Source organism: Piliocolobus tephrosceles, chromosome 20, assembly GCF_002776525.5.
Source record: "Piliocolobus tephrosceles isolate RC106 chromosome 20, ASM277652v3, whole genome shotgun sequence".
Classification (NCBI taxonomy): Eukaryota; Metazoa; Chordata; class Mammalia; order Primates; family Cercopithecidae; genus Piliocolobus; species Piliocolobus tephrosceles.
Window position 1 is genome coordinate 43946744 of NC_045453.1, and position 23527 is coordinate 43970270.

General features: G+C 42.3%; 2 protein-coding genes across 3 annotated transcripts in view; both read right to left on the bottom strand.

Moving 5' to 3' along the window:
• Window positions 1-8776, bottom strand: part of KAT14 (lysine acetyltransferase 14) — a 45417-nt gene extending 36641 nt beyond the window's left edge. The window contains exons 1-3 of the mRNA XM_023217796.2: window positions 8432-8776; window positions 6017-6135; window positions 316-437 (exon numbers count right to left, since the gene is read on the bottom strand). Of these exons, the coding sequence (XP_023073564.1) occupies window positions 316-437; window positions 6017-6135; window positions 8432-8690 (500 nt within the window). The 5' untranslated portion in view covers window positions 8691-8776. The remainder of the gene's footprint in view (window positions 1-315; window positions 438-6016; window positions 6136-8431) is intronic.
• Window positions 315-13404, bottom strand: LOC111546412 (protein PET117 homolog, mitochondrial). 2 transcript variants are annotated; one of them, XR_002732775.2, is made up of 4 exons: window positions 13210-13404; window positions 8432-9147; window positions 6017-6135; window positions 315-437 (listed from the first exon to the last, which is right to left on the bottom strand). XR_002732775.2 is itself a non-coding variant. In XM_023217797.2 (2 exons), the coding sequence occupies exons 1-2, from the start codon at window positions 13303-13305 to the stop codon at window positions 8998-9000; spliced, it is 246 nt and encodes an 81-aa protein (XP_023073565.1). In that variant the 5' UTR covers window positions 13306-13404; the 3' UTR covers window positions 8181-8997. The 2 variants fall into 2 exon arrangements, 1 of the variants encoding a protein (XP_023073565.1); XM_023217797.2 differs by lacking the exons at window positions 315-437; window positions 6017-6135 and having other exon boundaries at window positions 8181-9147.
• Window positions 13405-23527: the final 10123 nt, after the last annotated feature.

Sequence of the window (23527 nt, forward strand, 5' to 3'; positions counted from 1 at the left end):
GGGATAGAGCAAGACTCTCCTAAATAAATAAATAAATAAATAAATAAATAAATAAGCAAGCCAGGCATGTTGGTGCACACCTGTAATCCTAGCTTCTCAGGAGGCTGATGCAGGAGGATTACTTGAGCCCAGGAGGTTGAGGATGCAGTGAGCTATGATCACGCCACTGCACTCCAGCCTGGGTGACAGAGGGAGACTCTGTCTCAAAAATATTAAAATAAATCTCTAACAAGGCTACATTAGGCAGTCTCAAATCTTATATACTTCATTCTTTACATATTCCTTCAAGTATAAGATTTTTTAACAACACATTACCTATTCCCTAGTAAAAAAGTCCAATGTTTCTCAATAAAAGCGCAGATATCTTCTTTCCACCTGAAATAACCTTGACGTCCACTTCCTTCTAGAGACAAGTTGTACATTGCCAACATGACGACCTGAAACACAATAGAAACAAGAGGTGGGAGAACAGCACGGTTAGGGATGTTAATCTTGAGGGGGGGAAAATTTCTTCTGTTTTATATTCTGAGCAGGAATGGTGGGGAACAGAGGGAACAAAGGAAGGACAGTATCTTAGAATACTCCCAGGGTAGAATTTACTTCCTTTTTCACTTTCATTAGGTATCACTAATCCACTTAATTATGTGCAGAACTAAGCATCTAATCCTTAGGTGCCACACACGCAGGGCTGTGTGGCTGAACTGATGGCTACAACAGAGCTGCCCCTGAATCAGCTGATAAACAGGCATTGTCCCAAGGATCTGCACCCTACACAGTGCAGTCCTAAATCAAAGGCTACCTTCTGACAGCAGGAGGCCTTCAGGTGCCTACTCCAGCCAGCATTTTCTGACCAATGGCACTACCCTTTATCAAGTATCTTGAAAACCACCCTTGTATACAATTTTCTAAGCTCTTAGAGGGCAAAAAAAAGATTCTCAGAATCTGAGAACTAAAAATAATGCTACATGCCATCTACTCGGTGACTCGGCCATTTTTACCTGTCAAATCCCTCCTTCAAATGAAATCAGCATTAGAGGAGAAACAGACAACTGAAAGGCCCAGCCACTCAGCCCATTCTCGGAGGGCTCCCAGACACCCCCAGAGCTCAGGATGCAAACTCTTAATCTAATCTAATCTACTCTTATTTTACAGATGAAGAATTCATGGCCCCAAATGGGGAGGTATTTTCCAGAAATATAAATAATATATGCTCATTGTAAAATACTTCAGTAATATAGAAAAGGGCAAAAGGAGGAAGTAAAAATCACTTGAAATCCACCATCAAGAAATAATCCCATCCTTTCAGACATTTTTCTTTGAATCTATACCCATATACTCATATAGATTTTTTTTGTGTTTGTTTGTTTGGTCTTTTTGAGACGGAGTCCCACTGTGATGCCTAGGCTGGAATGTGATGGTGCGATCTCGGCTCGCTGCAACCTCCGATTCCTGGGTTCAAGCAATTTTCCTGCCTCAGCCTCCCGAGCACTGGAATCTCAGATTTGCACCACCACTCCTGGCTAATTTTTGTATTTTCAGTAGAGACAGGGTTTTGAACTCCTGACCTCAAGTGATCTGCCCGCCTCAGTCTCTCAAAGTGCTGGAATTACAGATGTGAGCCACTGCATCCAGCCTAATCCTTATTTCTATAAAGAGCATCCTGTATCTATAAGGAGTGTAGTAAATTGCAGTTAATTCCCCCAACATCTGTATTCACAGCATTAAATCCCCAACAGTCTTACGGAAAGACCTATATCTACACCACTCAAAGGGGCCCAGTAATTCTAACCCTTCACTAACCAAGTTTCAAATTTCCCCATTCTTAAACTTGCAATACTTGCAGACAGTCTAAAAACAATTAACCCCATGAACAGATTTTTTTAAATGTCTTCCAGTTATATCTGCATCTGGTCTACACCAGCCAACAAACATCTTCCTTTAAGCAATCAATATTCATGAGAAGTTAGTGTTTAATGGGCATGGACTTTCATTTTGTAAAGATAAAAAAATTCTGAAGGTGGATGGTGGTGGTGATTACACAGCAATGTGAATGTACTTAATTCCACTGAACTGTACATTAAAAAATGGTAAACTATATGCTATGCATATTTCACCACAAGTTTAAAAAATAATTATTGCTCAATAAATAATTTAAGAAAATCATAGAACAAGCTTTACCCACTCTCAGAAGAGTATCTCAGAAACATGTATTTGCTGATAATCTCAGTGGTAAAGTATCTGTTATCTTATTTCTATGACTTTTCTGTATAATTGAGACATTTTAAGACTGTAAAAAGTTAAAGTTTGCATATTTACTTGAAAATAACTTTTTCTATTATCACTTAATCTTTACTGGGAAAACTATAAACTAATATATAAAGGACCTGTTTTTCCTCATCTCCTGGAATTTATGATCTAAAAGAATGAATCCCAGGCCAGGCATGGTGGCTCATGCCTGTAATCCCAGCACTTTGGGAGGCTGAGGTGGGTGAATCACCTGAGGTCAGGAGTTCAAGACCAGCCTGGCCAACATGGTGAAACCCCATCTGTACTAAAAATACAAAAATTAGCTGGGCATGGTGGTGCATGCCTGTAGTTCCAGCTACTCGTGAGGCTGAGGCAGGAGAATCATTTGAACGCAGGAGGCAGAGGTTGCAGTAAGCCACTGCACTCCAGCCTGGGCAACAAGAGTGAAACTTCATCTCAAAAAAAAAAAAAAAAAAATGAACACCAGTTTAGTTTTCTGTTCTCATGCTACCAGACCAAGCTTACCAGCAATGAAGCTGATCTTGTGGATCAATGTATCCACAGGGCCTAGCTCAGAGCTGGCAGGTACTCAGTATATGCTGACGAACAGTAGAAAAATAATGGGCAAAGATCGATCATGGTATCCTTACTTGTGCCGTAACAATGAGTCTCCAGGAAAATAATGCAAAACCTTCCCTATTCTTCCCAAGTGTCTGATCAAGTTTCTCCTCTGTATGGAACTGCTATTCACAGGAGTCACCGAGGAGGAGGAAAGGACACAGAAAGGGAGCGTGGCAGGAAGGGGCCTTTTAATCAGGAGATCAGACCTCTTTACTCTAAGTATTTTATAATACAAACAAAATGCTGTTTGTGTTACACACATTTCTACATATTTCTTTGGTAAATCTTTCAAAGTTTAAGATTTAAAGACAGAAAACCCACATTTCAATACACTAAGAATGTGGCTACATCAATGGAGTCTATTCAAGACCAACTGATTCTCTTTCAGGTCTTCAACAAGAGATGGGCTTTTTCAGATGCAACTAGAAATAGTGGTCAGTTGTTTGCTAAGAACCAGATATATGCAACCTAAGTTATCACTTCACCCTACCAGGTTAGTATCCACCATCAATATGTCTTTTAGAAATGAAAAAATAATTTGCAAGTTATGTTAGTCTAATTAAATATACAAAGTAGCCGGGCACGGTGGCTCACACCTGTAATCCCAGCACTTTGGGAGGCCAAGGTGGGTGGATCACCTGAGGTCAGGAGTTTGAGACCAGCCTGGCTAACATGGCAAAACCCCGTCTCTACTAAAAATACAAAAAATTAGCCAGGCATAGTGGCGCATGCCTGTAATCCCAGCTACTAGACAGGCTGAGGCAGGAGGACTGCTTGAACCTGGGAGGCGGAGGTTGCAGTGAGCTGAGATCGTGCCACTGCACTCCAGCCTGAGCAACAGAGCAAGACCGTGTCTCAAAAAGATTTAAAAATAAAAAAATAAATAAATACGCAAAGTGAGCCAATATTACATATTCTGAGCAAAATAAGCAAAAGCCAGCTTTTCTTTTAAAAAGACCCACTACAGAAAACTCACATTTTTGAAAATAACAAATTACATATATTTGCTCTTCTTCCATTATACAGCTTTTATGAGAAACCACTTGCAGGACAAATACAAACCTACCTGTGTGCACGTATCACAATAATCTATTAATAAGATCTTGCCTACACACAGTATACCATGTATACTTGAGAAAAATGTCCCAGTTATAATATTCATAAGGCTCTATCCTCAATACAAACTTCTCTTCATTTTCTACTTACATTTTTTTCAGGCAAGTCAAAGAAAAGGCTTCCTAATTCAACACTGACAGGTTTCATCAGATGTCCTAATAAAGCACTGATAATTAAGATAATAGACTAAGGCTGCTAAGGCAACTAAAATTTACAAGGAACACCATAAGTGGCTAACATGGTGTAATTTAAAATCTTTCTCATCAATCTATTTATTTCCTTCAAAGTAAAAAGTGCTGTGGGTAATTATCTTGTTGACCTGTTTATTATCAAAATTAAGTACAGAATGTCAGCTGTCTTGGGGCAGAGGCCTTAGCTGTCTCGTTTACCACAGTAGTCTCAGGCCTAGAACAGTACCTGGTTCATAATAGATTTGCTGAATAGATAAATACATAAATACATAAATAGATTTGCTGAATGAATGAATGAACATAAAAACTAAGTAATATATAATTCTTTTTTTTTTTTTTTGAGACAGGATCTCACTGTCACCACCTAGGCTGGAGTGCAGTGGCTCGATCACAGCTCATTGCAGCCTCAACCTCCCAGGCTCAAGCAACCCTCCCACTTCAGTCTCCTGAGAAGCTGGGACAACAGGCGTGCACCACCACCACACTCAGCTAATTTTTGTATTGTTTTGTTTTGTTTTTTTGGTTTTTTTTTGAAACAGACTTTCACTCTTGTTGCCCAGGCTGGAGTGCTGTGGCGCAATCTCGGCTCATGGCAACCTCAGCCTCCCGGGTTCAAGCGATTCTCCTGCCTCAGCTTCCCAAGTAGCTGGGATTACAGGCATGTACCACCACGCCCAACTAATCTTGTATTTTTAGTAGACACGGAGTTTCACCATGTTGGCCAGGCTGGTCTCAAACTCCTGAACTCAGGTGATTCGCCCCACCCGGCCTCCCAAAGTGCTGGGATTACAGGCATGAGCCACCTCGCCTGGCCTGTTTTTTATAGAGACGGGGTTTCACCACGTTACCCAGGCTTGTCTCCTGAGCTCAGGTGATCTGGCCGCCTCCGCCTCCCAAAGTGCTGGGATTACAGACGTGAGCCACCATGTCTGGCTTTATTTGGTTTTTGAACTAAAAAGTATACATTGATACCTTATTATTATTCATATTATACATTAACCTATTGATATAGAAACAAAACCAAAACAATTTAATACAACCTGGAGATCAGTAAAAAGCTATTGTTTAGGATACAGCTGGCTTAGATTAGCATGTTGGTATTACAGACGGTTAAAAATGAACAAGTATTTCAGCAAACAAAAATTCAAACATCTTTGAGTTCAAATGCAGAAAAGCTGGGTTATGTTGGTTTTTGCAATCAGTCACCTTCCGTCTTCCAAATCTATTTTCAATGTAGCCATCTTTCCACTTTAAAAAAAGTTTTATTGTTCTTAAAATGACTGCCAGGAAAATGAGAATTTCATTTTCAATTATAATCAGAGCTTGGTATCACATATAAATGAAATCATGAGATTCTCAAGCCTCTCAAGCCTAATTCGCCAAGTCAGCAGTGAATATTTTTTTTCTTTTTTTTGAAAAGGAGTCACACTTTGTCACTCAAGCTGGAGTACAGAGGCGCAGTCTGGGCTCACTGCAGCCTCCGCCTCCCAGGTTCAAGCGATTCTCCTGCCTCAGCCTCCCAGGTAGCTGGGATTACAGGGGCCCACCACTAGCCAGTTAATTTCTGTATTTTCAATAAAGATGGGGTTTCACCATGTTGACCAGGCTGGTCTCGAAGTCCTGACCTCAGGTGATCTGCCCGTCTCGGTCTCCCAAAGTGCTGGGATTACAGCGAGTATTTTTCACTCCCTTCTCCATGTATTCGGTATCTAATTTCATCACGAAATAAAAAGTGCCCCTCCAAACAACTCAAAAGCTCATCCCTAAGTTTCTAGATATTCATTCCAACAAACTCCTGGGGGAACCACCCTCATGGACTCGGGAAAGGGCTTTTTACTCACTTGCTGCCATGTCAGCTTCAGCCTTTCATACTGCTCCTTGCCATCTGCTGAGCAATCCGAACAAGTAAACCTAAAAAAATTATCACCCTTAAGGTAACTGAGCTGTTCCCTCAGCTGACCTAGGAGAAAAACAAAAAGTCATATCACAGGTTTATCTAGAGCAGCGGTAACCCAAGGTTTAATCCATTTATCACCCAGATTTTCCTTTCCTATGTCGAGTCGTATTTTCTTCAGACAACCCGCAATTGCAAGATGTGGAAAAAAAAGGGAGTAAGAAAGATTTCTAACACCAAGTATACGCCCACTAAGATCTGTAGGATCCAGTAACTTTTAGGAGAAAGGTACTGGAAAAGCAGGTATTATTGCTGGATTTCCCAACTGTCACATTCCTGACTCCCAAAGGCAGGTCTCTTCACACATTCTTTCAAAAAATTTGAGCTCCCTCTGCATACCAGGCACTGGGCTAGGAACTGGGAATACAAAGTCCAAGACAGAAAATGGTGCTTGCTCTCACAGGTTTGCACTTCCCCGAGGGCTGCATAGAAAATAGGTGATCACAACAGCACAGTGGTTCTCCATGCTCACGGTGCACTGGAATCACCCAGGTTGTTCTTGGTTTTCTAAATATGCTTGGTTCTAGCCCAGATAAAATTAATCAATTTCTAAAGCAGAGCCTAGGAGTTACATTTCTTAAAGTCCCTCAGGTGATGCTGATGCTCTGTGACACATGAAAACCAAAGGAGTCGAATGTGATGTGTACCACAGGGCAGTGTGAGGGTAAATAAAATGGGGGCCCAACCTATATTAGTGGGAGGCTTAGGATTAGAAATTGGCCAGGTGAAAAGGGGTGTCTTTGTGTGCAGGGAGAATGGAGGCTGTGGAGATGCATATTCCAGAGGAAAAAAACTGTGCAAAACCCTAAGGATAAGAATTGTTTGTGAAGAATGAGAAGTTCACCCTAACTGCAAAGTTGTGTGGAGATCAAAGAAGCTACAGTTAGCAGGGTCCTGACCACAAAGGGCAGTTTAAAATTTGTCCTCACAGGATAAAGTGAAAGCCACTGAGAATTCAGGCAGAACCTGAAATTAATAAGCAGAGATCGCTCAGAAGCAAAAACCATCTAACTAATAAATTCTACGTTTCCCGTGAAAATGTTACTATTAATTTGTTAACAGTGACTAAATTTGAAGTTGAACCCATTTTAAGAAAAACATTTCCACATGCCAGAAAATGACCCTCTTCACAATTATATATGTATTTCTCTGACTTGGTTACAAATTATATTACACAAAGGCATTCCTCAAGTAGTATATCTTTACTAGTCTCTTGCCTAACGGGAAAATCCTGTTTCAGTACAAACCATGTAATGGCTGGCAAGCCACGCTCCTCAAGTGCCAGGAAGCTGGCCATTGAAAATCTCAAGATTAGGGCCGAGCACAGTGGCTCATGTCTATAATCCCAGCATTTTGGGAGGCCGAGGTGGGTGGATCACCTGAGGTCTCAGGAGTTCAAGACCAGCCTCAACATGGAGAAACCCTATCTCTACTAAAAATACAATATTAGCCGGGCGTGGTGGCGCATGCCTGTAATCCCAGCTACTAGGGAGGCTGAGGTAGAAGAATTACTTGAACCTAGGAGGCGAAGGTTGCAGTGAGCCAAGACCACACCATTGCACTCCGGTGTGGGTGACAAGAGCGAAACTCTCAAAAAAAAAAAAAAATTTGCCAGGTGTGCTGGCAAACGCCTATAATCCCAGCTACTTGGGAGGCTGAGGCAGGAGAATCACTTGAACCCAGGAGCTGAGATCGCTCCACTGCACTCCATCCTGGGCAACAAAAGCAAAACTCCACCTCAAAAAAAAAAAAAGAAAAAAAAAATCTCAAGATTGAGGCAATCAAAGAGTGTGTATGATATATCTCTTGCCAGCAGAAAAAAAGGAAAATGGGAAAAAAGACTGGTCCTAGAAAAAGGGCAAAAAACTCCTTCAATCTGCTAATTCTAACCACTTTTCAGTATACAATAAGAGGAGTTCTCCACGTAAGTTAAATATTAACAAAGTAATTTTTATAAACTTGAACATGAATTCAACACTGGGACTGGAATTGGCCCTAAATCTCTATGATCTTGTCAGAAAAACATGGCTAATTCTTTAAGTAACACAGGATTTCCAATTTTCTCAATTTTATTGAGTTACCATCAAACGTGTTAATTTAACAATGTGATAGAGGTTGACAGTAAGTTTCATTAGTACAAACGTGCCTATGTTTTATATAAATTTATACCTGATCGACTAGGAATAAATATAATTATCTTTTTATTTAGGTCTCTTTTACACATTCATGCTTCTTTCACAGGTTGGAAAAACAAACCTTCACACAGGAACTGACAAATCAAAGGGATTGAGAAGCTTCTTACTGGCTGGTATCCATTTTTGGCACTTGTCACAGAAGTAGGACAGCTGCTCCTCTATCCACGACACGTCTCCTTCATCGCTGTTGAGGGAATCCCCACTCTGGTCGTGCGATAAGTCCACTGATGCCTGGTCCTCGGATTCGACAATCAGGAGCGTCTCTCCCTCCACTTCACCTTCCTCCAGTCCTTCTGAGGTCGATGTTCTCGTGGCTTCGTCATCATGCCGACTGATTAGACTACTCAGGTGGATGCTACTATCCATCCCTTCCTTCTCACAAGCTCAGCAGTGGTTCACAGTAACAACCCTAAGCTCTGGACAGTGACCTTAACAGGGCTTCTACCAGGATCACACAGACAGAGACTCTTCCAAAGAGTGTCTGCCCACACTCCTTTATTCAGATATAAGGGACCCTGAAAGCAGTAATTTACAATATATGATCCACTGTCCTTTATTTGATCAAGTGTAAAAGGACAGTGACCAGAAAAAATATGAAGATACTACTAAGCTACTCTCCATCAACACAAACACAAACTCGTGTTGTCTGTCCAATAGATACTTCACATTCAAGTCATGATTTTTGAGATCCTTTTGCCAATAACATCTTCTCTCTTTCTGCTTCAAGTTGCTCAGTCAAAATAATCTGTTCTCCCAAAAGACGAATGTTTTCTTTTTTCCGAATTTGCCTCTCAATGTCTCTGATAACTCCGTCACGAAGCCTCTAAAAACGTAAGAAACAGATTTCAGTAACATCCCGAACAGGTGGTCCCCATCCTTGTGCCATTCAAATCCAAATAACAGTGTTACCAAAATACACTTAAAACTTTCAGATTCCAAATACCCAGTTACTATTTTAATTTTCTGTACAAATGTAAAATGTAATAAACGATCAAATAAATTTGGTAGTGTGCTAAATGCTGAAATGATTTCTTATCATACTTTTAGAAATTCCTGAGCATTTAGCACAGAAAATGTAATGGGAAATAACAGAAAAAAAAAAACTGGCACCATGTTAAATTTTTTTTTAATTTATTTTTTGAGACAAGAGTCTCGTTCTGTCAACCAGGCTGGAGTGCAGTGGTGTGAACTCAGCTCACTGCAACGTCCGCCTCCTGGGTTCAAGCGATTCTCCAGCCTCAGCCTACCAAATAGCTGAGACTACAGGCGCGCACCACCATGACCAGCTAATTTTTGCATTTTTAGTAGAGACAGGGTTTCGCCATGTCAGCCAAGCTGGTCTTGCACTCCTGATCTCAAGTAATCTACCTGCCTCAGCCTCCCGAAGTGCTGGATTACAGGCGTGAGCCACCGCGCCCGGCCAATGTTAAATTTTTAAACTTTAATTGATATGTAATGCTTTAAAAACTTGGCGAGTTACTATATCCTAGCTGAACAACAAACATGAAGAGAAAAAAATGCAGATTACTAAAATCTGAACTTGGCTTCTAGCATGTAAAGTTAAAAATGTAAAAATCATGCAGAATTATTAATTAATTATATAACACAGAAAGAAGAAAAAGAAGAATGCTACTACCAGAGGAAAAAATAAATGCTCAATAGTAGTTACCTTAGTAAGCACTAAAAAACCACAGCATTTCAGAACATGGACCTGGCACCCAAGATGAGACTTTTAAAAACATCAGTTTAGTCATTACTAATAACTAACATTTTATAGTTTATTGCTCACAAAATACTCTACAGGTTTTAGGCCAGGCGTGGTGGCTCACTCCTATAATCCCAGCACTCCTGTAATCTTAGGCCAAGGCAGGCAGACTGCTTGAGCTCAGAAATTCTAGACCATCCTGGGCAACATGGCAAAATCCCGTCTCTAGCAAAAATACAACAACAACAAAAAAATTGCAGGGAGTGGTGGTGTGTGCCTGTGGTCCCAGCTACTCCTGAGGCTGATGTGATAGGATCACCTGAGCCTGGAGACACAGACTGCAGAGAGCTGAGACTGCACCACTCCACTCCCACTTGGGTGACAGAACAAGCCCCCATTTCTAAACAAATAAATAAATAAATAGGTTTTTTGTTTGTTTGTTTTTTGAGGAGTCTTGCTGTCGCCCAGGCTGGAGTACAATGGCATGATCTCAGCTCACTGTAATCTCTACCTTCTGAGTTCAAGGGATTCTTGCGCCTCAGCCTCCCCAGTAGCTGAGATTACAGGCGTGCGCCACCAGGCCTGGCTAACTTTTTTGTATTTTTAGTAGAGACGGGGTTTCACCACGTTGGCCAGGCTGGTCTCAAACTCCTGACCTCAAATGATCTGCCTGCCTCAGCCTCCCAAAGTGCTGCTACCATGCCTGGCCAATAAACAGTTTTTAATAGTGGCTGTATAGAGTAGAATGAATGGGAGTGGGGCCCAGGGCCTGCGTATGTTTGTGGGGTTTTTTCCAAATTATTTTACCTAGTTTTAAAACTCACCTAATATCAAACCTACTTGCTGGACCTCCTCCAGGTCTACAGCTTCATTATGAGGGATTTGAAGGAGTCCCAGGATTGATATAACTCAACTGAAACCCAAATGTCTTGAACCATGCACCCTGGGCAAGATCCCCACTGAGACAAAAATGGAGGTGCTTATTCCACTCCCCGGACCGCAGGTCTTCCTGTCCTGTGCTTCTTACACCATGACACACCGATACCCACCCTCCCAAGCCCACACCATTTACCAGAATCATTTCTTCCACACCTGCCTCCCAGATCCTACCTTTCCTTCTCAGAGGTGTCATGTGTGCCTATGATCTGGCTCTCCATCCCATCATTTCTATCTTCTAGGCTTCAAGGTCTATGCTGATTGCCTCATACATCCTTCCTGTGACCCTCACTGAACTGCCTTTCTAACCACTAAAGACCTCTTTATTCTTCCAACCCTAACACCTAGAACTCTGGCTCCTCATGTAGCACTGCTTAATTTTTGCTAGGTACCTGTGAGGATTAAAGATGATATACGTAAAGTGCTTAATACACTGCCTGGTATGTGGTAGACGGTCAGGAAACAATATTCGTTATTTAATTTCTTGCTTCCTTGAATCTTCTGACACATACAATGTGCGAAATCATTTGTCCTACTCTTTCCCACTGCTATTAATACAATGTAAGCACCTAATGAAGAACCAGACATAAAAGGAAAAAAAAAGAAACACACACCCACACACACGTTATTCTGGTCAACCTTTTCAACCTGGTCAACATTTTCTTCATCGCTAACTTCCAAATAACCACTTTTCCACTCTGTAACACAATGGTTCTTAGCCCTGTGTTAAAATTCTCTGGGTTGCTTTTAAAACATTGCTGAACCAGCTCCCCATCCCCAAGAGATTCTGGTTTAAACGGTCAGGGGTGGGGACCAAACCTTAGTCACACTGTAAAAACTTTCCGGGAACATCTGATGTTTATCTAGGGTCCAAAGCCAAGCTCTAATCCATCCCTACCCAAACCCTTCAAAAATCACTTCACTGACGTCAGAACATCTGTCATACTAAATTTTACTCCATCTCAAGTTTTCCCAGGATCAACATCTTTTAGTTTTCCTTCTAAGAGGCGGAAGTCTTCTGCCTCTATTCCAAAAGCTAGCCCCTTAGGAGCACATTTTAATCCCAAATGTCTGATCTCTCCTGTGCCCTTTCATTAAGTCATCTCATCCCCATCCTCCTCGTCAAAATTCTTGTATCATCACATGCTTCCTCTCTTCTAATTTCCACAGTCTGTGAACACCAGGAGCAAAGACGTCATCCGCTTCATCTCTGCATATCAAGCACACAGCACAGTCCAAAGCTCTAGGTAGGCAAATCAAGAAAAGACTGTTTACTCTAGATTCATCCTGTCCATTATTTTCACCCTTGGTGAACTAGGTTCAACCCCATCACTGCCAAGTTGTTCTCTGAAAATTCACTAACGACCCAATCCCCCGTTCTCAGCACGGTTGTGAATCACTGATAGACTCTGGAAGAGTGGAGTTTCCTCATCTTCGTATTCCCAAGGTGCTTAGTGAGGTAGCTTCCACACAGTAATCAGCCATTAAAGGTCTGCCAACTTGAATAAGAAAGAAAATATGAACTGAGAGGAAAGAATAGATGGTCAGTCACTGCTGATCAGCAGGTCACGGATATTCCCTGAAATAAAAGTACCAAAAAGAAAATCTGGAGGCTGTTATCTCTGTCGTTCCCAGATTCCAGTTTCCACAGCAAACTGTTCATTTAAAAGGGAAGTTAAAATATCTCACCAAATTATCTTGGTCAAAGGCACGGAGAACGCGTATGGGGAGGGGGGCTCACTTACCACAGGATAAAATCAAAAGCACTTAAAACACATTACGCTTTAGCCCCAACCTTGGGCCAGGAGAGAGGCTGGTAACTTGCAGAATGCACCCCAAGAAACTCCTTCCCTGCCTTCTATTTTCTAGTGGCCCAAGTGACATGTGGAAAGGTCCGCACCCTGCGGGCCAACTGTGACTTGAAAACAGAGCCTCTGGGCACCCCAAAAGCGTGCGTGCCGTGCGAGTGCGGAGCAAGGCCACTTCAGCGCGGGGCTCCCAAGGCACTAAGCCCGGCGGCCGGGTCTTCCTGAACCTCCAGGCTGCACACGCCCGCCGGGAGCTGCAGCGCCCGGAACCCAGCAGGGCGGCCACCGGCTGCAGCCACAAATGCGTGGGGTGCAGGGGCGCCACCGCGGGGAAAAGACACGAGGACGAACTGAGGAACCGAACCGGCAGAGACCACGAGAGGCCCCAGGTCGCCGCCGCGCGCGGGCCCGGATGAGACGGTCACGTGACACCGACCTGCTGGTCCCACTGCTGCTTCACATGTACGCCGGCCACTGTGGCCGCCGTCAGCAGCACCGAGAGGCCCAACACCACCTTCGAGCTCCTCGACATCCCCGCGCTGGCCGCCGCGGCCTCTCTCACCCGCTCGCCCGAGGCGCAGAGGCCTCCGCAGAGTGCGCGCCGCCGCCCGTTCGGCCCAGGCTCGACCCCTCGAGCGCAGAGCCCCAGCCGTCGCGTGCGCCGCCCGCCGCTGCCAGGCGCGAGCAATCGAGAGCCGAGCATAGAGCGGCGCCCCGACTCTGCGGACACTTGGCTTCACTAGGGGCCTCCTGCACACCCCGCAGGCAACAGCGTTAGACCACCCCCAATTCAAATTCTAGGAGTCCAGGCCCAAACTGGCCCCGGCACCTTACGAGGGTGGAGGGTAGGGGTTCCACGCCTCAGCCAGTTCAGTACCAACCTCACCCCGGGCGGGGTCTGAGTACCGTCTGACCCCTCTCCCACAGACGTCCCTTCTGAGCGCCTGACTGATCCAGAAGCTTTGCTCAATACCGGCTTCATCTAAACGCAGCCCCTCATTGCTCCTTTGGCGGGGCAGGTGCCACCAGGAGACCGCCTCGTTGGGCAGCTTCAGAGACGCGGGATTCCCATCCATGGAGTTTTTGCCTGAGGACCCATTATTAAACACTGTTGTCGCGGTCACCTGGTTTCACCTTGACGCTGTGGGGAGACTGGTCGGGCTCGGATTATTATTATTATTATTTTGATACAGAGTCTCTCTCTGTCGTCCAGGCTGGAGTGCAGTGGCGCGATCTCGGCTCACTGCAACCTTACCGGATTCAAGCGATTCTCCTGCCTCAGACTCCCGAGGGGATTATAGGCGTGAGCCACCGCGCCTGGCCCCATGTAATCTTTGTGATCACTTTTACACCCAAGTTTCCGCACCAGTAATACAGGATTCCTTATGCCCACATTACTAGGGAAATAAATGATAGAATGAAGACTTGCGTTGGGAATAGTTAAGCAATTGTGCAAGACGCATTTTCACTTCTTCCTTGGGTAGAAAAGGCAAGGCCTCCCAAAGAAACTTTAAGTATCTGATAGAGCAGTCAATGAAGACGTGTTTATCATTCAATAATTCTTTCCCACTAGAATTCACAGAGAACTAGCTTCCTCCAGTGGACACGGCTGTAGACAGTATTGATTAAGCCTCACCAGGGATTTTTACAACATTCATCATTGTTCATAGTGCTTTACTATTCCAGTCTCTTATGTGAGCGTAAATGGCATAAGGGGACTATTGTTCTTAAAGGTATCTTTAAAGACACCTTTTTCAAATGTCATTTTGTCCTCTGCATTTTTTGCAGCCTAGAGAGGATGTACCACTGAAATGGAAAATGGAGTTCTTGCTGTAATGGACTTTGGAGTGAGAAGAAATTCAATTCAGGGGGTATTTGCATATTTCTCTTAAAAAATTATATTAGACTTCTTTTTATTCGTGGTATATCCTAGATATTTTTCCCTGTAAATCAGTGAGCCTTCAACAGAGCTGTATGTCCTTAGAATGTACATCAGGGAATTAGATCAATCACCTTTAATTTTATTGTGACTAATTTTTCAACTTGTTTTCTTGAAATGTACTCTTTTTTTTCTTTATTTTCGGGATACCAGAAACAAACAAACAAAAAAAAGTATTCTACTTTTAAGAAATCATTATTAACTGTGTCAAATAAAAAAGTGGGTTGGGAGACTTAAGGAGGTCTTGCAAAAAAAAAAAAAAAGTAGGTTTATATGTTTAGATATTTATAAACCTAAGCAGTATATTTTCCGTGATTATTGTCACATAAACTACTGATTTGTGAGAGTGACTGCATATCATCAAACTGAGAAGCAATTATTTTTTTCTTTTTCTTTTCTTTACTTTTTTTCTTTTTAATTGAGACAGGGCATCGCTCTGTCATCCAGGCTGGAGTGTTGTGGCATGATCTCGCTGCAACCTTTGCCTCCCAGATTCAGATTCGAGTGATTATTGTGTCTCAGCCTCTGGAATAGTTGGAGTTACAGGCCTGAGCCACCACGCCCAGCTAATTTTTGTATTTTTAGTAGAGATGTGGTTTCACCATGTTGGTCAGGCAGATCTAGAACTCCTGGCCTCAATGATCCACCTGCCTCAGCCTCCCAAAGAGCTGGCATTACAGGTGTGAGCCACCTTGCTGGCCATGAATACGTTTTCAAAAAGAAAAGTTCAGACTTGCTGATCACCTCTTTTCTGGTGTTATTACATTCATTCTTTCAACAAATCTTGAATGTGTCAGAACAATGTATTCAAGGTACCCCTCCCTGCATTCCTCAAGCATGTCAGTGCCCGGAAGGAAAAGAGACTGGTATACAAAATTATCATAGCAAAAAAGGGGAGATAGTTGATAAGAAGTAAACGTTACATTTGTATCCCTCCAAATGCCTATGTTGAAACCCTAATCCCCAAGGGAATCTATTTGGAGGTGGGGTGTTTGGGAAGTAATTAGGGTTAGATGAGGTGATGAAGGTGGAGGTCCCCTGATGGGATTAGTGCCCTTATAAGAAGAGAAAGAGACTAGTGCTCACTCTGCACCATGTGGGGACACAGTTGGAAGACTGTTGTCTGCAAACCAGGAAGAGGGCCCTTACCAGAACTCAATCATGCCAGTACCATGATCTTGAACTTTCCAGCCTCCAAAATTGTGAGAAATAAATTGTTGTTTAAACCATGTACTCTATGGTATTTTTGTTACAGCAGCCCAAACTGACTAAAACAGCAATTAACTGTTTCCCAAAGTTAAGTGTGGGTGTGGGCCTACCCCAGCTGAGGAGAAGATTCCAGACTCAGTTCTCGGTCAGAAACTTCCAGCAACTCTCCTTCAGAAACTGAGTCCTGGTTGTCTTGAACTCCTCTCTCACTTCCTCTCTTTGCTGAATCATCACTAATGCCCAGTAAATGAAAAAGCCTTGCTTTGCCATTGATGACTCCTGGTGACAGGGACACCTGAAAAAATCCCAGAGATAAGTACAGGTAGGACTTCTAGTCCAAGGTAGAAGACAAAATTGAGGCCCTCTCCCACACAGCGAGAGTAAAAGCATCACTTCATGTTAGCAAACAGCACACTGAGGCGCAGGACATATTTTAAAGCTGTTTATTATATCAAATTACTTCATCTTTGAGATAACCCTATGACGCAGATGCTGTTATTGTCTCCATTTTACAGGTGGATGTGGAAATGGAAGCACATTTTGTAATGTGTCCACAGCTAGAAAGTTACAGAGCTAGGCAACCTAACTGGCTTTTGGTTTTGTTTTCAAAAGATTAGATTTGCTTGGTTTAATAAATGTTTAAGACACATAACATGTCTTTAGTTAATAAGTACAAGGGGAATGTGTATATGTCTAGAATGTTCTAATTCCATATTTTAGCTACTTAGAAAAATGGGAGACGATAGGACAAGAAGGGAGAGACATGACTAGACACACAGAGAGGGTAGAGGGATAAATAAAACCGATACACACAGAGGTGGCTGCCAGGTACGTTATGAGGTAGTAGTGTTCACCCTTGTGAACACGTGAACTTGAAAACAGAATTTCAAAGAGTTTGTCTCTCTGAAATCCTTTTTCAAGTCTTCCATTCCTCACTTTGAGCTGAGGAGCCACTGTCACCCTCCAGCAAGATGTTATTGGAAGCGGGCCTCTGTGAGCAAAATTCTGCAGCAGAAAGTGGTGGGAAGTAAGGCTCTGCCTTCATGCAGCAGCTCATTTGCTGCTTGACTTGGGGACAGTCTCTTACTTTACTGGGCCTCAGTTTCCTCCTCTGTACTATTGAGATAATAACATGTCTTCTACCTCATTGGTGGTGAGAGGATTAGTTAATAGTATGGCTTTGCCAAAGTCAGCTGTGTGGCGATCATGCCTGCAGGAGCATTGCAGCCAGTGACCTCCAGTGGTCCCCTGTGAGTCCTAAGACCTGGACACTCTCGGTGACCCTGAGGGGTGGGGAGGGAAGAAGACAGGGGGAGGCGCAGAATCCTTGTCTTTAAATATTTGCAAAATGTCTGTTTTCAGCTGAGTGGGCCTTCTGGTGACATCCCAGCTGACAGCAGCACTTCTAACAGTGCTTGCCCAAGCTGTGAATTAGAGCTTCATTGTTTCACAATACTTGGTGTGACTAAGTTCTTTTAGATTCAGGATTCACTTATATTATCAGGAGGAAAAAAATGTCAATACTGTATTGCCATTACGAATAGAAGAAAAGAGCCATCAGATCTTTTGAATACTATTTCAGCTGCTACAAATGTATGAATCGCTGTTTTTTTGTTTTTTAATGGCTTTAACTGACAATAGTATGTGTTGACAAAGATGTGGAACAGCTATGCACTCCTGGTAGGAGTGTCACCTGGAGTCATCTATACCCCATGATCTAGCAACCTCACCCCCATATGTATATCCAGCAGAACCGTATGCATATGTGCACAAAGAAACATGCGGAAGAGTGTTCACAGCCACACAACCACAACAGGAAAAACTGGAAACTACCCAAATGTCCATCAGCAGGAGCATGGATGGTAAATTCTGATATCTTCATACAATAAAATCCTATACAGTCTTGAGAATGAATAACTGTTGCCACACTAAGTGATGTGTGGATGAATCTCACAAACATAACATTGAAAGAAAGAAGCCAGGCACGAAAGAGTATTATTCATATAAATTCCACTTACAGAAGTCAGCATGGTGGTTACCTTATTGGAAGAGAAGGAGTATTTGCTGGGAGAGGCATGAATGGGGTTTCTGGGATGCTGGTACCTTTCTGTTTCTTGATCTGGGTGCTAGTACTGGGTGTTTGTGAAAATTGGTCCAGTGGCATACCAAGGTTATGTGGTTACACATACATGCATGATACACTTCTATACAAAATCTTACATAACTATATGAACAGGAAAAAAAGACTTTTTTTGTTTCTTTTATTGTCTTTATTTCCTTTTGATTTTTTATTGTGTGTTTTTTCTTTTTCTTTCCATTGGTTCATAGCTGATAGTTTTACATTTTATCATCATTTCTTGTATCAAACAGCTTTTTTGCTGGGAACTGTGGTTCATGCCTGTAATCTAGGCACTTTGGGAGGCCAAGGCAGGCAGATCACTTGAGGTCAGGAGTTCAAGACCAGCCTGGCCAATATGGCGAAACACCATCTCTACTGAAAATACAAAAATTCGCCAAATGTGGCAACGCGTGCCTGTAATCCCAGCTACTCGGGAGGCTGAGGCAGGAGAACGCTTGAACCCAAGAGGTGGAGGTTGCAGTGAGCCAAGATCATGGCACTGCACTCTAGCCTGGGCGACAGAGTGAGACTCCATCTCAAAAAAAAAAAGTCTTGATCAGGAACTATGTGCAGGAACAATGATCAGGAACTATTTTTAACATAAAACCTGATATTTAAAAGAGTTAGACTCCAAGAAGAATGTTATCAGGAAATGTTACCCAAAGTTGACATTTAAATCTACCCCCAAGATTTGCTTTTTTCTTCTCATAATTATATGTCATTTTTTGTTTTTATTTTTTATAAGAATACCATGTAAAGGAAATGTAAATAATTATTATCCATGAAGCTTCTTTTAGGATTATCCAAGCTTACTCAAGTTGATCCCAGTGAGTTATACAAATATCCTTATTTTTATGTTTACCAAGGTGGGACAAAGCTTAGGAACCATGGCTGATTTAACACAATTTGCTTGTAAGGTCAGAACATGGAACTTTGTGTATCTGGCTATATTCTAGTGTCTTGGTATCCTAAGATCACATCAGCTCCTGCCCCTCTCAGCTTTGGATTGATTTAGATGTGCCCAGAATGGCCACTGTTTTCCTGGAGAGGGCAGTGGTTGCCTTGCCCTGCCATTGGCCTGCTTTCAGAGTGAACTTACCTCCAAAGACAAGAATATGAAGTTGACCACCTTAAAAACCTCTCAGTGGCTCCCCATGTCTACAGGATAAAGTCCCATACTCTTTAGGACAGCATACTACCCTGTCTTTCCCTTCAGAATCCTCTAAGCAAGAGACAACATCAAAAAAGAAGTACAGTTGGAAGTCAGGGCTTGGAGAAGAATCCACAAATGAAAACTAAGGGGAGGGAATGCAGTCATCTCCCTGTATTTGAACAACGTGGTCACATAATCTTTGTTCCACCTTCACTCACACAAGGGTGGGGACTTGAAAAAAATGCCGTCCCTACTGAGTGTGTAATTTGGCTTATGTTATTTGGGCTTGAATCATGGCCAGGTCCTGGCAGCTCTCATGGGAGAGCTGGGCTTAGTCTGTCTTAAAGAATAGTAAATCACTAGTACCCTAGCAGGAGGTATCAATAGAAGGCACGGGTTTAAACTGGACTTGATGGTGGGCATGAAGGCATAGGTTTAAACTGGACTTGATGGTGGGCATGAATGTAACAGGTCAAGGCAGAGGCATCAGGCAATGATCAGAAGCTTGTAATCATTGGGGCTGAGAGAGAAGGAGGAGGCAGGGAGAAGGTTTGTTTGGGAAGAAGGTGGAGGGTATCAGCTGAACTGGCACCAGTTAAATTTATCAGTCTCAGCACTAAATGATTACAGAAACATCACACCACATGGCGCCTCATAAAGCACCATTATGACTATCTTAAATGCCAGCAAGAAGGCCTGCCTTGTGTGTGGCCCTGTAGTGGGCTGTACAGGCAGACAAGGCAATGAAGTCCCACCTTCCTCAGGCTGAGGCTCTGAAGTCAGCATATAGGGAAAAAATCAAAAACAGTTAAAACCACCCTTGAAAACGTCTTAGGAAGTTGACGTGTTGAAGAAAATAGATATTTTCTCAGGAACTCCAAAAGAGCCAGTTTTTCTTCCAGCACTGGGATTAATCACCATGAATTCAATGCAGTATCTATCTAACTAGTCTGAAATTCTGCACAGGTTTGTCTCTTCTCTCCCATTCAGTAACTGATTCAATCATTTGTTTCTATCAGTGTGGACTAGTGGGTATTTATTTTGTACTTTGAGTTATAATCCAATATTACTTTATTTTGTTGCTCAGATGTCTCCAGCTTTGGCCGCTGGGAGATCTTTCAGCTCCTCTGCTTCTCTGACAGACCCTCATCAATGTGAATTTTCCTTGTTTAACACTTGTCTATTTTCTGGCACTGCACAATATTCTGGGCTAATCTTGTATATTTCCTGCCCAAGTCTCAGAATCTGCCATTTCTCCAAGAATCCAAGGTTCTTTTTATTGTAGAATAATATTGGAATCCAAGATATAGGTCCTGGCATGCTTGCTGCTACTGGGACTTTGTTTCTTTTGGGCCCTCTCAGCTGACAAAGCACATAAATATATGCGTGTATACTTATCTGTGCATGTTACATACCTACAAATATTTCTGTATGTAATCACCTGAATCTATATTGACTAAAATGTGAGACATTGCTGATGTCTCCAACTCTAGTCCATTACCGCATGGATTATTCTAACTTCCTTTGTTTATTGGTAAATTCCTACTCCATCAGTGAGGAATCAGGCTCCATCTTCCACCATCCACTTGTGCAATTGTTTGATTCCAGTATACATGTATAGCAGTCTCAGGATTGTTTACTTATAGCCTGTGGGAAACAACTTTACCTACTAGAGTACCATGTTTTTTGCAGTTTCTATTGCTTTTGGCTTTATAGACCTCATTTATTCCAAAGTTACCAAATCAGCACCTTTGCCTTCCACCCCTTCAGTGATATCATTTCATATGTTTGCAATACAGTTAGATGCTTTTGTCATGGTTTGCACTTTTTCCTAGGATCTTCCTGAGAGTATTTTTTAACTCCTTTCTTTCTTTTTTCTTTCTTCTTTCCTTCCTTCCTTCCTTCCTTCCTTCCTTCCTTCCTTCCTTCCTTCCTCTTTCTCTCTCTTTCTCTCTCTTCCTCTTCCTCTTTCTCTTTCTCTCTCTTTCTCTCTTTTTTTCTTTCTTTCCTTTCTTCCTTTCTCCCTTTTGACAGGATCTCACTCTCATCCAGGCTGGAGTGCAGTGGCACAATCTTGGCTCACTGCAACTTCTGCCTCCTGGGTTCAAGTGATTCTCCCACCTCAACCTCCTGAGTAACTGGGAGTGTAGGTACATGCCAACACACCTGGCTAATTTTTGTATTTTTAGCAGACACAGGGTTTCACTGTGTTGTCCCAGCTGGTCTTGAACTCCTACCTCAAGTGATCCACCTGCCTCAGCCTCCCAAAGTGCCTGGATTACAGGTGCAAACCACCGTGCCCAGCCTTTTTCACTCCTTTCCATAAACATGATGGAATCAGCATATATTCTCTCTTCATACCACCCAACTTAGGGATTATATTGTTTTTAAGCTTTACTTTTATGCCTTTAAATATATTTAGACCTCTATGCTTGATTTACCAGCTTTAAATAATATAGTCTGGCCACCAGCTCTAAACATTCAGGAAACCAGCTGTATTAGTTTGTTCTGCCGTTGCTGTAAAGAACTAACTGAGCCTGGGTAGTTTATAAAGAAAAGAGGTTTCATTGACTTACAGTTCCACAGGCTGTACAGGAAGCATGATTGGGGAGGCCTCAGGAAACTTACAATCATGGCAGAAGGTGAAGGAGAAGCAAGTACATCTTCATATGGCTGGCAGCAGAGAGACAGAGAGAGAAAGGGGAAGTGTTACACACTTTCAAACAACCAGATTTTGTAAGAACTCTACTATGAAGCAGCACTTGGGGGGTGGTGCTAAACCATTAGAAACCACCCCCATGATCAAATTACCTCTCATGAGGTTCCGCCTCCCACACTGGGGACTACAATTCAACATGATATTTGGGTGGGGACACAGAGCCAAACTATATCACCAGCATACTTGACCTATCTCCTATCTTCTGCTTTTTCTCATTCAGTTTTTGTTGGTTATATCACTCCTTCACTGGCAGAGTTTATAACATACACATTTTGCTCTTTTTTTTTTTTTTTTTGAGACACAGTCTCGCTCTGTCACCCAGGCTGGTGTGCAGTGGCTCAGTCTCAACTTACTGCAACCTCCATCTCCCAAGTTCAAGTGATTCTCCTGCCTCAGTCTCCCAAGTAGCTGAGATTACAGGTGCACCACCATGCCCAGCTAATTTTTGTATTTTTAGTAGAGGTGGGCTTTCTCCACATTGGCCAGGCTGGTCTCGAACTCCTGACCTCATGTGATCCACCCGCCTCAGCCTCCCAAAGTGCTGGGATTACAGGTGTGAGCCACCACACCTGGCCTACATTTTGTTCTTTAACCATAATTGCCATGTTTGTTTTCATCTTACTTGCATCTTTAAATGGATTTGATGGTCATTGCCAGTCCCTTTGTGTCTTTTCTCCATTTACCCTCTATTAGAATCTTTTAAAAAGTGTTGTAGAAACTATATTTCCTGAATTCTTGCACATTAAAAAACATGTTTGTGTTACCTTGTCCGTGAAGTACAATTCAGCTGAGTAAAAATTTCCTGGGTCACACTTTCTTTGCATGAAGACTACATAGACTTCACCCATCTGTCCTCGAATATCAAATATAGCTGTGGCAACTTGGAGGCCAGTCTAATTTTCTCCTTTTAGTTAATTACTTTGCATAGTTGCTTAAAGCATACTTTCTTTATCTTTGAACTCCAATAACATTACAAGAATATATTTCTGAGTCAATTTTCCTTGGACATGAGGTACCCATTCAATTTTTAGACTCATACTTTTAACTCTGGAAAATTTTTAAAATTACATCTGTAAATACATTTTCTGTTCTATTCAAATTTCTCCTTCAGGGACATGAATTATGTGCGTGTTGGATCTCCCGTGCCTGCCTGTCACGTTTATCACTTTCTGTCTAATCCTTTTTAAACTCTGGTCATTTCCATTTCATTTGCCTTCCTTTCTCTATTCTAATCGATAGGTCTATCTTACTTCAATGGTGTCTATTCTACTCTGGAAAAGTACACTGGGAAATAATTTTTTAAATGCTTTTTTGAAATTCTACTTATTTACCCAATGCTTTTAACTCATAGTTCATCTTTTTAAAATTGTGTAAAATACACATAGCGTAAAATGTACTATGTTAACCATGTTTAAGTGTACAACTCAGGGGCATTAAGTACACTCACACTGTTGTGCAACCAGCACCACTATTCATCTCTATAACTTTTTCATCTATCCAAACAGAAACTGTGTCCATGAAACGTAACTCCCTATTCTCCCTCCCTCTAGCCCCTGGTAAGCGCTATTCTATACTATACGAATTTCTGCCTATACGAAATTCCCTATGCTAGGTG

Bases quoted from the DNA above. Each gene is read 5' to 3' on its own strand.
- LOC111546412 (XM_023217797.2), bottom strand. From the start codon at position 13,305: ATGTCGAGGAGCTCGAAGGTGGTGTTGGGCCTCTCGGTGCTGCTGACG. The intron at 9,148-13,209 runs GTCGGTGTCACG...TTACGTTTTTAG, and splicing joins AGCAGCAGTGGGACCAGCAG to AGGCTTCGTGACGGAGTTAT.